Below are 15513 nucleotides of genomic sequence, written 5' to 3'. Positions count from 1 at the left end.
TGCATAATGACGTCATTTTACACTAAGTCTGCGCGTGTTTTGGAGATTGACTTGTCCTTGCTGCCGGTCACCTCATTTTCCCTTTGAATTTTTAGAAAGATTCTATGGGTTATATAAGTAAGACAAAGTCCGAGGTTGTCGAGGACCCGTGAGAAAAAGCCTTCTGGCACTTTTAACGCAGATAAGCATGTGATTACATTTATATACCAACCGCTGACGTTTGGAATCCATTCCTCAAGAACGTGCATCATTTAATCTCGTTAATTTACTCTCACCATGTATAGGAATGTATTTTTCAGGTTTGCATTTTATACCTTGGTCCTCATGAGAAGCGCTCAAACCGCTAACCGACTGATTGGGAGGTTTTTGGTGGACGACAACACGATCACGGTTACTGTCGGCACTAGGGCACCTGTCCACACCGTCAGCGAGAAATTCCTCAGTGTTACCATGGATACGTTTGAAATCCATGTTCATTTGAGGGACTTCCACCCCAGGTAAATTCATGTCCATCTCGGGCAAATCCATGTCCATATCACTCCAAATTTCCACCTCAAATAGGCCTACATCTAAATCCAAAAGATGTGGAGGGTAAAACTATTCGTCCTTATAAATGTAATCCATACACACAAACAGCTCAGTTGTATACATTCAGTAACTAACATGGACTTTTTTTTTCAGCTCCCAAAAATTTCGAAATTTAGCCAAAGGCTTATCTCCAGCCTATTGGCGAATCGGTGGAACTTATGCCGACCGACTGTTCTTTCGGAACGCTCCCCTGGGTGGGGTGGCCATGTCAGGTGAGTGGGCATTGAAAATGTACAAGGGTAAGACGAATTGTGAGCCATCAGATGGGGAAGATTGTTTGGTGTGTGTGTGTTTTAGTTTTCAATTTGCTTCCAAGGAAATATTAATAAATAAATTAAAGATACAAATAGTTGGAAAACAGATCATGAACTTTCAAACAGTATACACGAAGGAATAGGTGGAAAAAGTTCCTGTTTTGCAAAGCAGAAAATTTTACATTTTTTTTCTAAAAAGTTATAAATTTATTCAGTATCATGTGCGATTATAAGCTGTATTAATGTGTAAGAATTCTTACTTTTCTCACCTTTTTAGAAGAGGAATTTGATTCAATTAACAAATTTTGTCGAGATGTCGGTTGGGAGATGATTTTTGATCTGAATTTGCTGAACAGAAAAAATGGCGTATGGGATTCAACAGATGCCGAGTCGTTGCTAAGATACGCTGCTAATAAAGGCTACAAGCTCAACTTTGAACTCGGAAATGGCAAGTAATCTTACGAACATATTGCAATTAACCATCATTTAAACAAATCGCTTAAACCTATAAACACTGACTTATAGAATCTTACCCACTGTATACAGGTTACATAATATATATAATATATAATATAATGATATGGTATCCTTATTTCTTTATGTACTAAAGAATACGGGAGCAGACCGTGGCGCAGCGGATAAAAGCGCTCACCTTTCAGTAGCTTTTACAAACGAGGTGCGAGTTCTACACCAGCCTTGGATTAGATATGTGTAGATTCCCCTACCTTCATCACACGTGGGGTCTCGATGATAATAAACGAAGGACGACGATCATGTGACTGCTTACATATAACCTAACGAGGACTTTCGTTATATGTACGTCTCACGTACAGGAAAGTCCCTCAGCAGCTTACCAAAGGTTGGTTGCTTACCTTGGGCTGTCTAGTTCCCTTACCCATAAAATGGACCGAGATAAGTCGAATAATAAAATAAATAAATAAATAAATAGATAATATGACATAATATAGGAACATTGCGAGTTTATTTACACAAATTGCGAAACTAGATCAGAATCTGGTTAGAACATATTGGATAGGTTGTAGAGCCGGAGTTGTATTTTCGTGTAAACAAGAAGGTAGATCCGGTCCAGCTAGGACGGGATTACGTCAAACTTCGTCATCTAATGAACTCCATTCCACCATATGACCAGAGATTACTAGTTGGGCCAGCCCTGATAGCCAGTTTCCATCCGGACTTTGTTCAAAAGCAAGTAACATACATAGCAATTACCACGAACTCTACAACCCAACTTTAAGAGATCTATAACATGCCACTTCGTTTCACAATTCACGAAATAATATACTAATTCATTTTTAGACATGTAGGATTCCATTTCGATTTTATTCATGTTAAATTCATAAAAACACCAGAGTGAGCACCAATTAAAGTATAAGTCTTATTGCCGTCACGTAACTGCAGCAAATATTATCTTACTGAACATACAAAGTCCATGAGCGACGTGCTATGTTTCGTTTCAGATTTATGTCAACGGGATCGTCCTCCATTGACGCCTTAACAGTGCACCAGTAAGTAAGATTTCTGTCTTTTCCCTGAAAATTCAGCCTTCAGTTTGACGTTTTTTTGTCATTATAGTATCTATAATTTTTTTAAAATGTTGAGCACCTTTTCCTGTACAATGGCGACAGGGGTCCAAGATGAATTGACCATCGTTCTCTTGTAACGCTCGAGTATTACGTTACCAATTTGTCGCAAAGACAAGGGATCCTTTCACAAATCGATTTTGAGTTTTAGCCAAAAACTGTAATCCAAGTTAAATTGGTTAAACTGTGCACCAATACAATAAAACATCAGGCGCTGATTTTTATGGTGTAGTAGTACGATTTTATCTAGGTTTGAGCATCTGGCTTCAAATATTTTGTCTTGTAAGGCAATTAATGTCCTGGACATCAGCTCAAAATAAGGAATAAACAGGACTACACAACCTAGACCTGAGTAACATTAGGTAAAATGCAAAAATGACCAATTTGTTTTGCTCTATTTTGAATGTAACGCTCATGCAGCTACTACACTGGAGGGCCAAATGCCACAGAAGAAGAATTCCTGTCAGCTCATCGAATGGACAGTTTGTTGTACACGCTGAATCCCGCTGCAGACGCCATGGCCAAATATTCGAAACGGTCCAACTTGGTGTGGCTGGCCGAGACCAGTTCCAGGTCTGGGGGTGGGGCACCAGGCCTGTCCGAGTCCTTCATTGCCGGATTCCTGTAAGCTATATAGCTCTATACTCTGTTGATCTTACACACTGTAATGTGCACAGTGATGTTCTACACATATCCGCAACTTAAATGATCTCCATTTTAATATACCGTTATAAGCAGCACGTCGCGGGCAAATGGTTGAAAGGTGGACAGGAAATTTGCTCGTCTACCTCACTGTTCGAGAGGGTCTATTGACTGACGATAATCGATCACCTTTTGCTAGCCAAATGTAGTTAGTTTACCCCCCCCCCCTCACCCCCCCCCCCCCCCCACACACACACCTCGCTTTCCGCCACCAATAAAACCGATCGCCATTGTCTTTGGGATGGCGTCAAACAATAATTAAGTAAATGATTACTTTATACTGTATATCTGTCAGGAAATAGTTTTGTAAGATGGGAAAGACTTAATTTTCAGCATGTAGGTATAAATATAAAAAAATCTGGTACATGGGAAGGTCTGTCAGCAACCTGCGGATGGTCGTGGTTCTGCCTGGTTTCCTCCCACAATAATGCTGACCGCTGAAATATTCTTGAGTACGGCGTAAAACACAAATCAAATAAATAAATAAATAAATAAAAATCTGTTTTATACCTCCGTGAAATCAAGTATGGTTCAGCCGGAAATGTCACAAGTAAGACCTAACGTAAATGTTGCATCGGATCGAGGTGAGACATGTTTCTATAAATAGATCATGATTGCATTGGCTTTGATTGAAATAACTATGTCTTACTATGATGATTGTAGGTGGTTGGATAAACTGGGACTTTCAGCCACAAAAGGTGTTGATATGGTTGCCAGACAAACCTTGCTCGGAGGTCATTACGGTTTACTAACTATCCAGGGAGAACCGTTACCTGTACGTCAGAGGGGTATTCAACTCGGATCAGTAGAGGACCTTTTTCCACACAATGGCGACTCGCGTCCGAACTGATCTGACCTTTGCTCTGTTGCAATGAAAGCGTCATCGAAACAGCAGGATTGAACAAGATAATGTACAGATTGAACCCGAATTAGTTTACGCGAGAAATGGGGCATATTAAATATGAGCTCATGATGCCTTCCACTCCGGCCGTAAGTGGGAAGGTCTGTCAGCAACCTGCGGATGGTCGTGTTCCTTTCACAACAATGCTGGCTGCCGTCTTATAAATGAAATATTTTTGAGTACAGCGTAAAACACTAATCAGATGAATAAAAAATATTAAATATGTATGTATATATGAGTTATATACATCATTCTCGGTTTTAAAGTTAATGTTATAAATTGGTGGGGGGGGGGGGGATACCAACCAAAGGAAGATGGTTTGTTAAATGACAGCGTGCTACACTCGCTTATTTGCTGGTTCTAAAGTTGCCAAAGATTTACATGGTGATTCCAATAAAATTCCATCTTCTTTTCTACATCCATCACTGCTAACGTCTCTTACTTAAATTGCACTCGTCACCTTGCAGGATTACTGGCTTTCGCTGCTGTTCAAACGATTGGTGGGAAGGAGAGTACTGCATGTTACATCAAGCGACAACAATAGACGAATCAGAATATACGCTCATTGCTCTGCCAAGTATGTTACCGTATCCTAGTAACCAATTCACGAGTTGGAATTTTACACCTGCTTTTACTTTATTGCCTTAATCTTATAACAAAAATTAACCTCAACTCTTATAGATCTACAGAGGCCTCCGTGGTTGAAGGGTCCTGGTCATTAGAGGGCTAGCGCAGCGCATTGACGCATGAGCTTCTTACCAATGCGGTTGTTGAGTTCAAGTCCAGCCCACGCTGGCTTCCTCTCCGGTCGTAAGAGGGAATGTCTGTGAGTCACCTGCGGATGGTCGTGGGTTTCACCAATCTATGCTTGGTTTCCTCTGACTATAATGCTGGCCGCCGTCATATAAGCGACGGTGGTTTGCGTGATAAATTCCATCACCCAACTGGTCTTGGGTCTTTCAGCAATTCGGATGGTTGTGGGTTTCACCATGCTATCCTCGGTTTCCTCCGACTATAATGCTGGCTACCGTCATATAAGCGACGGTGGTTTGCTTGATAAATTTCATCACCCGACTGGTCTTGGGTCTTTCAGCAACCTTCGGATGGTCGTGGGTCTCTCAGCAACTTGCGGATGGTCGTGTGTTTCCCCCGGGCTCGCACCTGTCATAATTCTATTCTTGAGTACGGCGTAAAGCACCAATCAAATAAATGAATAGAATGTTCTTGAAATCTGTCTCTATGAAAGCGCTTTTTAACAAAGATTCAGAAATGTTATTTTCATATTTTTGTTTCTTCTATAGTGACTTAACGTTCTTCTACCAAAACATGCAAAATGGCGAAGTGAGATTAGCCATTCCACAGTTCTCACAGCGGAGTTACCAGCTCTACACGTTAACGGCTGGAGGCAACGGAGCACTCACCTCCAAGTAAGTGGACTCTTGTGTAGTGTTAGGCTGTATATGTTATAATTTATTTGATAATTGTGTACTGTCATACTCACTGTGGCATGCCATAAGCACGTGTAGAGGAAACGGGAGAGTGTGGAGTAAACCACCGACCGTTGGCAAGATACTTGAACTCTTCCACGTGTGACTTACCTCCTGTTAACGGAAGGCAAGTGGTCTTCAAAAGACTTCATCCAAGACCACACAAGAGGTAGAGAATGTACGGTTGATCGCTTATTACCATCAATAACAATGAAAACAGACATAGGCGAAAGACAAGAACTTATTCCCACCCTGCATCAGGTTATAACCCAGGAAAGATCATTACTGAAAGTGTATGTGTACAGGACAACACAACCGTTCAGATAGCCTATTTCAGATGTTTAAATATAGACAGAACAAGGTATGGTAGAATGTTTTACTCTATTTGGACGTCATGATAACAGACCCACATATCTGGCCTCATTATCCATCGTATTGATTCCATATAAGGCACGTTGCTCATTAGCGACTAAGTTACAAGACCGAGTAACCAGTAGTCTCTTGTAATGCACGAGCACTGCGCAAATTCACAGGTAGTCATCGCCTATACGCATGAATGGACAATATATAGGCTGTATAGCTCAGGCCAGAATTATGCCAGAATCGCTGTGCATACCCGCATATTGTAATATAGGAGAAAATACGGCGTTTTGTTCAATTCCTTCTTTCCTTGTAGAACTGTGAAGTTAAACGGTCATGAGCTTCACATGAACGGTGACCATCTCCCCGACCTTCGTCCAACCGTGTCTACCACATGGCCTGTTAAAGTACCAAGCTACTCGTTCGGTTTCTTGGTGTTTAAACACCCTAATGTTGCTGCCTGTCACTAACGGGAGATCACGTGTACATATAAATACATGGGATGCATACAAGCATATGGCCATCCAATACTATACGACAAGTACGCCACCATACCGAATCTCCTTTCTTTGAATAAAACTGTTGAAGACTGAAAGAAATATTGTTTTCTTTGGGTAAGGTGTGGGTGAGGTGTGGGGCGAGTTGTGGATGGGTTGTGTGTGGGTGAGTCGGGTTTGGGGTTTGCATTGACCAGATCGCGTATTTAATCCTGCTGTTGCTGCTTCAAGAAGTTTGTCAGGCATCTAACGCTCCGGTTTCTTCTACCAAACCTAACATCCATTGCATAAGAGAAAAAAATCCGGTTGAGTCCGGCCACAAACATCAATCAAATACGTAAATAGTTTACATGAGGTTTAACGCCTCACTGCATATGGGAAGTCTATTGTTGATTTATCAACGATTCTTCGCTGCTTTCATTAAAGTGAATTCATACTTTCTGAAATTCAACAGTTGCCATTTTCAGAACGTACAGTATGTTAGCATATAGCAGCGTTTAACGGCAGATGAATTACCTACAAACCCAATTAGAGCACCCATTTGCTTATAGCATCGTCACCACCAATAATAATAATAATAATAATAACGATATCTAGGACAAAGTTATAACACTCAAAGCATATGCACTTATAATCATCAATATATCTCAAGTATATTTTCCCAAAAAAAGTGGCCTACTTTCAACTTTAAACGGAGGTCATCGTTCAATGAAATTTTTGCCATACGTCTATGACGCATTTTTATAGTTCAACATTAAGCACAAGTGATTTCACTCTAAAGATGTATACACTTCAACAGAACACACTTAATGGGTTTTCAGGTGATGGGAAAAGACATAATGCAAAATTCAATCTGCCTCCAGGCTCTTGACCCAAATGACACTCATCATATTATTCTGATTATAACACAAGCAGGGAAAAAATATTCCCACAAACTTGCTGACCCTTATCCCGATATTCATTTAATCACCTAACTCATTTTCGTTAGCATAACGATACAAATGAAACACATATTCAAATTCCTTCTCGCAAGTGTCCACGTGTATGTCTTGTGTAAATGGTGTCATTTGCCACCACCTCTTATAGGAGATTCTCCTCGTGTGAAAGAAGTAAACCAACAAGACCTCTGATATAAATACTGCTGATTAGAAAAACCTTAAACTAAAACACCCACCCTTGTTTAAAAAAGTGCTATGGTCTTTTGAAGACGTAAACGGTGCTTCAAAGTCTTTTGGGTAGCCTTTAGAAGTTCTCCCCCAGGTACAATGACGCTTCAAAAGCGTGCATTTCTTGCTTGCGGTATATAAGTAATATCAGAAGCCCATTACCTTAAAGTATACAACTTCCCGATAGCTTGTCTCTACGGCTCCGTACACTTTTCTTCCAGCTCTAACGCATTATGTGACGTGATGTGCAGCCATGTATTTTTTTCTCTATTGCGCAGCTAACGTTTGAGAAATGGCTGATGCATGGTGGGATCTAAACGCGGTTATGTAGAAACAGACTTAAAAAAAATACATGGGAGAGTTTTGTAAAAGGACAACAATGTCTTGGATAGTTATTGTTTTAGAGGTTTGCTTGGAAATATAAAAATAGTCAATGAATTTATAACTGCATACCAACATTAATTTTCGAAATCGTTTCGATTCCAAGGTGTAACGAGTTCTTGTAGCAGCCGTTTACAATTCGACTTTCCATGATTCCGCTCACAATTTCCACCCATGAGGTTGGCATATTTCTCCACCTGGTGGCGCGAGCTTCTACAGATGGTGTAACGTGTGTACTGAGCCGTGGAGACTAGCTATAGGGAAGTTGCATATTTCCAGGTAATGGTCTTCTGGTAATATCTTCTCATCCCACATATGAACTAGGAGTTAGCTTATAAAATTTAGCACTGTGCATGTAGGTTTGTTAGAGATATGCAAACTGGAGAAGCACTTAGTTCATCCTTAGTTATTCTGTAGTTTAACTTACGGCTTTGCATACAGGGATACATGTGACTATGACTGTCAAAGTCACATGTACCTGCATATTGTAGTGTTACTGGTTATAGCGAATGTATGCCCTGCTGCGGCAGTTTGACCAAGAACTGGTTGTGTTACAAGTGAATTACAAGTTTGTCAGAATTAGTAACATGCCCTCACGTTGTGTGTGAGAGGTCACCTTAGTGGTAGTTTGACCTTGAAGAGTGGTAGTGTCACTTTGAAAATTTGGTTGTGTGACCTTCATCTGTGCCTTTTAAATTTGGTAGTGTGACATTAAAGTATCTTTGAAATTTTATGGTTTGCGACATAGAGCTAGTACAGATCTGTACTAGAGATATGGCCCGTTTAGCTTGATTAATCCAAACTGGTGTACCATGGTCACTGTGGTACCCATTCATCCTGTCAGAGAACATGTGGCGATCCTGTGCAAGTAATGCTAACACCATGGTACCAGAGTGACACTGATGTCATGATAACAGATCTCTATTCTTCCAGCTATATATATATATAGCACTTTGAAGCACTAATGCTTTCCATCCAAACACAAAATGATAACCAAATCGTCATGTCTGTATTTTTGACGTGCGCACCGAAAGATTCTCAAGAGAAGATGGTTTCCTCTTTGCGTCAGCCATATGAAGGCCTTATTTCTCTGGGGTATTGTATGGTGGAAACGTTGTGAAATCCCGGTCATCACTGGCTGTTGCTGCTAAGTACGCCTGTACTGACTGCCAGAGAGCTGTGATATTGCCTGCACCAAATCCTGTGGCACGCACGCGCTGAATGACCTCTATGAAAAAAGTCCGCTGAGAAAACAAGGGCTTGGTAAATTTTTGCATCAAGTACCTGTAAACCACAGAAATATAACTGAAGATAAATTCCAAAAATCAAACCAATTTTCTAAATGACAAAATCAGCAAAATTAATTAGTATAGATATGTTTGAATAACGACATTACGACATCAACAATACCTGAATGTATGATTGGTTGACGTTTGTAATGATGAAACAGCCTAATAAAGAGACAGACACATTTAAGAACGTAACACTCCAAAGTTAAGGAATGGTACGGCTTGGTAGACTATGTGCATCAGAAGTCTACACGATGATGTATCTTGCAGAACAGAAGATTCACAGAACATATCATTTTACCTGACAGGCTTCCCATTAGTTTCTTCGTGGGATTCTTTATCCAACAGAATTCCATTCTTCTTTAATTCTTCCACGTTTTCTCCTATCTCGTGGATTTCGTTCAGTTTGCCCACCTGTAGAGCAACACATAAACATGTCCCGTATTTCAGTTCAAGGTAGAAAGTTGTAACTGACAATTTTACCAAATGAAACAGGACATTTATAACCAGATGACTAAATAATTTGCCCTAATACTAATGGGAGCTGTTTATAGGTCAGACGAAATAATATACCACCATAATCATTTATTACGGCAAAAATATTCTTGAGTACGGCGTAAACCACCCATCGAAAATAAATAAATAAAACTTTTCTTGAATGTCTGCGTATTCTCGTTGGCCTATTTGATTAAAAACTGAATCACGCTCAAAAACAATCGGGCCTTGACCAATGGGGTCGCATATACCAATCCAGCTCTGAGTTTAAATCTTTTAAAAAAGATTAATATATTTGATGGCCAACCTCTGTGTAGTATGTGAAAGGCGGTTCGGTGAACTCTACTCCGTTTGCCTGAAGGCGGGACACGGTGCGGACGATATCCGGTGTGTGTAGACCAATATGCTGAATGCCCTCCCCACCATGTTCCGTCAAGAACACGTTCAACTGGTCTGGCGCTGGAAATTAACAGAGGAAAATAACATATCAACTACACCCAATCCTTGATCATAACACAGTTCCTAACAATTTCATCATATACATATTTTTTGCTGGGGTCAAATTCATGAAGTTGTTTTACACACCATCCCTTTTATGTTATTGTATAGAGACACTTGTTGGTACGTTGTGGGCGGTTTCGACTTTAAGCCTTAAAGGTTTAGTTTTGCTTTCGTTGTTACTGCATGGTACCTAATATCTAAAGAGAAAGCTGAGTGTAGTTGATCTCATTTATAACATATGGTACTTATATTTTAACACTGTACGTATGCCTTAATCACCCTCAGAACGCAAAACGAAAAAAGTCAAAAGAAATGGAAAAGGTAAAAAAGAATATAGCTTACTGTCTGACTTCAATGACTCTGCGATGACAAACTTCACTTTGGAACTTTCGGAGTTGGCACTATCCCACTGTAGACCGATCTCCGCACACTGCCAGTACTCGAACGCCTTCAGTCGGACTCCTAAATCACCATGCTCCACCACGAACCCACTACTTTCCGTTTCGTCGCTGAGGAGTAATAAAATGCAGAGAATAATACACTGATGAAGAGGGATAAAGAGACAAAGATTTCTTTACAAATGTCAGTTATCTTCAGCCACAGAACAAACTTGAATGCAGTAGTTTAGACCTTCCATGTTTTATTATTCTTATTTATTTATTCCACTACTGTTTTACGTGATATTCGAGATTTATTCACATGTAGACGACAGGTACTTTGACAGGTCTGAGGGCACAGGAAACTGGAAGGGCAGCCTGAAAAAACCAAGAACAAGTCTAAATCTAATCGGGTCACTGCTAAAACCTGGCAACCTTGGCACAGATCTGACTCGATGCTCTGTTAGCATAAGACTGGCTTGTAAAGGCTCAGAGTGTCATACGGGGAATACTGGTACTAGATAGACTGTATACTGTTTGCTGTCCGTAGCATGAGATTCCCGTCAGGCACCACTATCTATAAATTGTCTGCTTCCAAGAGATACTGTCGATCAAAATATGTTAACTTTACTATAATCTCCGAGCAAGCAAGCAGTCCATCTTAGTCCTGACTCAAATCAAATTACGCGTCCCTAATAAGAGCTTAGTAAAGACACTAACCTGTTAATGAGAAAGCGTTTCATGCCGAAGCAATCTTCATACCATTGCAGTACAGTCCCAGATCGTTCTGGCCAGCAGGCTAGCGTGACGTGGTCAATATGGGTAATGTCAATGAAAGAGGCATTCACTGCTGATGGATCCTCTTCACACGGGTATGCGACGAAACCCGGTAAAAACTGCCCCTTGTAGTCACGTGAACTGATGACAGAATGGACAGTGTTACCAACACAAGACTTCACCATGGCTAACTGGACGTCACCCTCCGGGGATGCAATGTTCTTGAGGGGGCGAACGAGGGTACCACCACCACCAACCACGCGATTCAAACATCTATTAACATCTCTCACCTCCAAAGCTATGTTAAATACCGAGTCAATCGAATCTCTTTTACCAGAAACTTTGGACTGATCCCAGATAAAAGTATAATTATCGTTCTTGCACCTTGTAGCTAGATCCGACAAGTCTGTTTTCAGCTCAGTTAACAGAAAACGCGCCTTGCCTTTCTCCACCACCCATTGACTGCAGAAATCGGTGACACGCGTTGCACGCAGACGAAACTGAAACTGATTTACAAATTTCCGGAGAGCTGCCTGTCCATCGTGTACTCCGATCTCAACGTGATGAAGAGTGACGGGCGGCATGATGACCTTCTTTCAGCCTGCTGGTGAACAATGCTAAAATTAAAGGCTAATGACCTGTGAATGCCTGTCCTATATAAAACGTTTCATTCCCTGCAGCAATATTCTTAATATAATATCTGAAGGACTATTTAAATCTCACGTAGGAAGCATAGGGGCATCATGCACGTTGTGTAGCCTAAATCACAGCTGATCTGACCATCCTGCAGCTCGGCTTTGGTGAGAAAAAATATATACAAGTATACAAGTATGCGTGTCGAGCAATCAGCCGAATTCAACAGCCTTTATACAGCACTGTGAGTGGCCCACTTTTCTTGATACCTGAAATGGAACGAATTTTCCAATGTAACCTTGGACAAAGCTAGCCACGACCCCAATAAACGATGTATTCAGTCTTGCCTGTTCTATACGTGGTGCCTCTTAGGCATTGAATTTTCAGGTACTCAAGCGCCATATTTTTAAAAAGTGAGACGCAATTTACAGGACTGTCGATTTATTGAAATATAAATATAGAACCATTGAAACGTAGCAAGCGAGTACTAATAATACTCAACAAGTTTTCTTTGTGTAACGTTGGTACAATTTCAGTGGTAAATGTTAAATTTTGCACTACAGAAAATGCTTAATGGCATATACTTCTAGGCTCATAAAATGAAACGTCAATGAATGGCATCACGTACTATACTCCAACAGGCTTCAGTGAATTAACAAAAGGGAAAACATTAGCAAAACCTTACAATAACGACTCTTAGTCCACATGCTAATGTATATACGGTTTGATTGGTGTTTTACGCCGTACTCAAGAATGTTTCAACTATACGACGACAGCCATCATTATGGTTGGAGGAAACCAGGCAGAGCCAAGGGGAAGCCCACGACCACTTGCCGGTCAATTACGTATTGTTAACATGTGGGATGCGTAATAGTGGGATAATAATAACAGGGGCATGTTAGCTCCATGGACTCGCTGTGGAGCTACTTACACCCTGTTAGATATAGTAATTAGCAAAGTATAACTGAAACATAAGCTATTCATTATAACACAAAACTACCACCCCATCCCATTCTAAATATTCAAAACTTACGAATGAACCACGCGGGATTCAAACATGATCCGAACTTTAACAAAACTGACCTGCACACAAAGCTTTATCAAAATCGGATGACGTCTGAAGACGGTGAATGAAAGGGAACCAACCGCCAATGAGACCCCATGGATTCAATAAATATGCAAAACTTATTCACGCGGACTAAAATCGTTTTCAAACTTGTTGTGAACTTCATAAAGTGAACTTCCACACAAGAATTTGATCAAAATAGGACAAAATTTGGCCCAGTAATTTGATGGAAAACAAAACGTGATAGACTGACGGACAAACAAACAGAATCAAATTAATATCCCTGGCTTTCAAAGAAGCATGGTATAAAAAAGCTTATAAAGCGATCAGCGAAGGGTATTAACTAACCGTCAGTTTAATCTTGGGCTAATATAACAGAATATTTGTGCCAGGTTTAATGTGAAGGATGCGCATTTCTATAGGATCATTTGCCGGAGGGCAAGGGTACTCCTGGATAAGCCAAAATGAAGAAAATATGCCAAAACGGTACATTCACCCAACGTACCTCTGTTTTCTAAATTCGTGTGTACGTCTTGGCCTGGACACAGGCGTACCGGTACATACGTTTTTTTTTAATATTAAATGACACCCTTTATTCACATGTATACGTCGTACGCAACGGTGGAATAACATCGAATAGGCCTCAGCCTACAGGTCGCATATACCTTAGTTAGTACCGGTATGCCAACGCAGTATGTCTGTCTCAGTTACTGTAACTGGTGGTCAACCTTAGCCGTACATCTCTGTGTAATCTCAAATGTATTTGATCTTATGTACACAAATGAAACACGTGCGGGCCGATATATGTATGGCCGCCTGTTGTTTTGTCTACCTGTGGGCTTAGGCCTACCTCGTCTGTTGTAGGCTTATTAAAACTCGTTTTGTTAACGCCCGTGTCGTTAACATTTCTGTTGCATAAAAGTGCACACGACGGCTGGTTATATGCAATATCATACAATCATTTAAAATCGAAAACATCGTGTTTTTCATCTTTCCGATTTTGGCTCACCTACCTGGACTTGCTTTACGCTATTCGTGGGGTAGCCTACATTAGTATCTGTTGTGTGTCCTACAACGATAAATCGCGAAAGTGAAACATTCTTGGGTACTACACACTACATCAAATCAGCAAATACCGTGTGGTACATACATCTCTTAATATCACACAAAACGTAAGTGGGTTCTGCAGTAGCTTCAACGTCAGGTCTAACTAGGCCTGAGATGTACAGACCTTGCAGATTCAGGCCTACATGACCTACGTACACTAAGGTGGACCTACATGCAAGCCTACTCAGCGCAGGCTACCTAAGCATGCGGAAATCACCTCAACTTTCCTCAATCCAAGTTGCATGTCTATCGATCTGTTATAACCCATGATGTACCTACACATAAATATTCCTTCACATGAAATGAAACACACCAAGTATAACAGCCCAAGGCAGGTTGCGCTATACAGTGTCAGTGAGTGACCTTACTGCTGCAAATGTCATTACCCGCGCCTCGTTGCAAGGGTGTGCAACAACAACCCTTGGTTATGAAACGGTGGTATTCCCAGTTAGTGTCTGTATGCAAAGTCTTCCGCCCACATACGGTCTTCAAACGCCACGCCACGTGTCTGGACTAAATAAAATAAGCCGAGTTCAGTGACTAAATATCTCTAACTCCTTACATCATTTCACCGATCACCAACGTTCTCACCAGCGTCTTGATTATAAAGGGAGATAAATGTATAGCAAGTGTTGTGACGCGTATGTCCAGGGCTAACTGGTTAGTTAACGGTACATGTTTAGGTCTTCAGACGCACAACGTCGTCGTTTTGAAAATCATCCATTATTATACACAAAGGCCATAAAAACAAACTGTACGAAACACATTAACTTCTGTACAAAGACAATGTAATCTGTAATATATCAAATTGAGACAAGGCCTGTGATATGCTAGTTACTTGCAAACCGAAGGACTACGCCTATTAGGACTATAGCGCTTAGATAGCATCGATACCGCTTTTTTGATCTCTTTTGTAAAATAAAAGAATACAATCCTTATGGGCAGTATTCAGAACATTTATTGCACAAGACTTCTATAAATCATCCGCCAAGTGGCAGATCCCTAGCACCAAGAACTTTAGCCTTCATTGGCCTACACTAGGCTACTCAACTTGGTCATACGACAAGGTTCAATATCATTACTGTAATACATCAATACTTCGCAGATCTTTCAATGTTACCATTTCTCTGTTCGATTACAGGCCCTGTCTTTTCATTAACAAGAGCATGAACAAGCTAAATGCAAACAAAGTAATCCTGATACATAAATGGGTAGACCTATAATGGTTTTAATTGGCTCAGCCTAATGGTTACTGGTACCAGGGACCAATTTCATTTCACTGAAGTCAAAATTTAAGATACCATGTTAAAGCTTATTTTTGGGCTCTGGAC

At 40.6% G+C, this 15513-nt stretch overlaps 2 protein-coding genes across 8 annotated transcripts; one reads left to right on the top strand and one right to left on the bottom strand.

The window, feature by feature from the left end:
- The first annotated feature begins 311 nt into the window (after positions 1-311).
- Positions 312-6363, top strand: LOC135467062 (heparanase-like). The gene is made up of 10 exons (XM_064744823.1): positions 312-497; positions 682-800; positions 1120-1290; positions 1886-2048; positions 2321-2368; positions 2864-3067; positions 3809-3920; positions 4514-4623; positions 5348-5473; positions 6210-6363. The coding sequence occupies exons 1-10, from the start codon at positions 325-327 to the stop codon at positions 6361-6363; spliced, it is 1380 nt and encodes a 459-aa protein (XP_064600893.1). The 5' UTR covers positions 312-324.
- A 705-nt stretch (positions 6364-7068) lies between these two features.
- LOC135468187 (4-hydroxyphenylpyruvate dioxygenase-like protein) lies at positions 7069-14769 on the bottom strand. Of its 7 annotated transcripts, none has more exons than XM_064746285.1 (6): positions 14745-14769; positions 11320-12278; positions 10565-10731; positions 10029-10180; positions 9528-9640; positions 7069-9221 (listed from the first exon to the last, which is right to left on the bottom strand). In XM_064746285.1, the coding sequence occupies exons 2-6, from the start codon at positions 11958-11960 to the stop codon at positions 9020-9022; spliced, it is 1275 nt and encodes a 424-aa protein (XP_064602355.1). In that variant the 5' UTR covers positions 11961-12278; positions 14745-14769; the 3' UTR covers positions 7069-9019. The 7 variants fall into 7 exon arrangements, with proteins under 7 accessions (XP_064602355.1, XP_064602354.1, XP_064602352.1 ...); XM_064746284.1 differs by lacking the exon at positions 14745-14769 and adding an exon at positions 14496-14722; XM_064746282.1 differs by lacking the exon at positions 14745-14769 and adding an exon at positions 14569-14722.
- Positions 14770-15513: the final 744 nt, after the last annotated feature.

Source organism: Liolophura sinensis, chromosome 6, assembly GCF_032854445.1.
Source record: "Liolophura sinensis isolate JHLJ2023 chromosome 6, CUHK_Ljap_v2, whole genome shotgun sequence".
Taxonomy (NCBI): Eukaryota; Metazoa; Mollusca; class Polyplacophora; order Chitonida; family Chitonidae; genus Liolophura; species Liolophura sinensis.
Note: the sequence above shows the minus strand (reverse complement) of the source record. Positions and strands in the feature narration are given on the sequence as shown.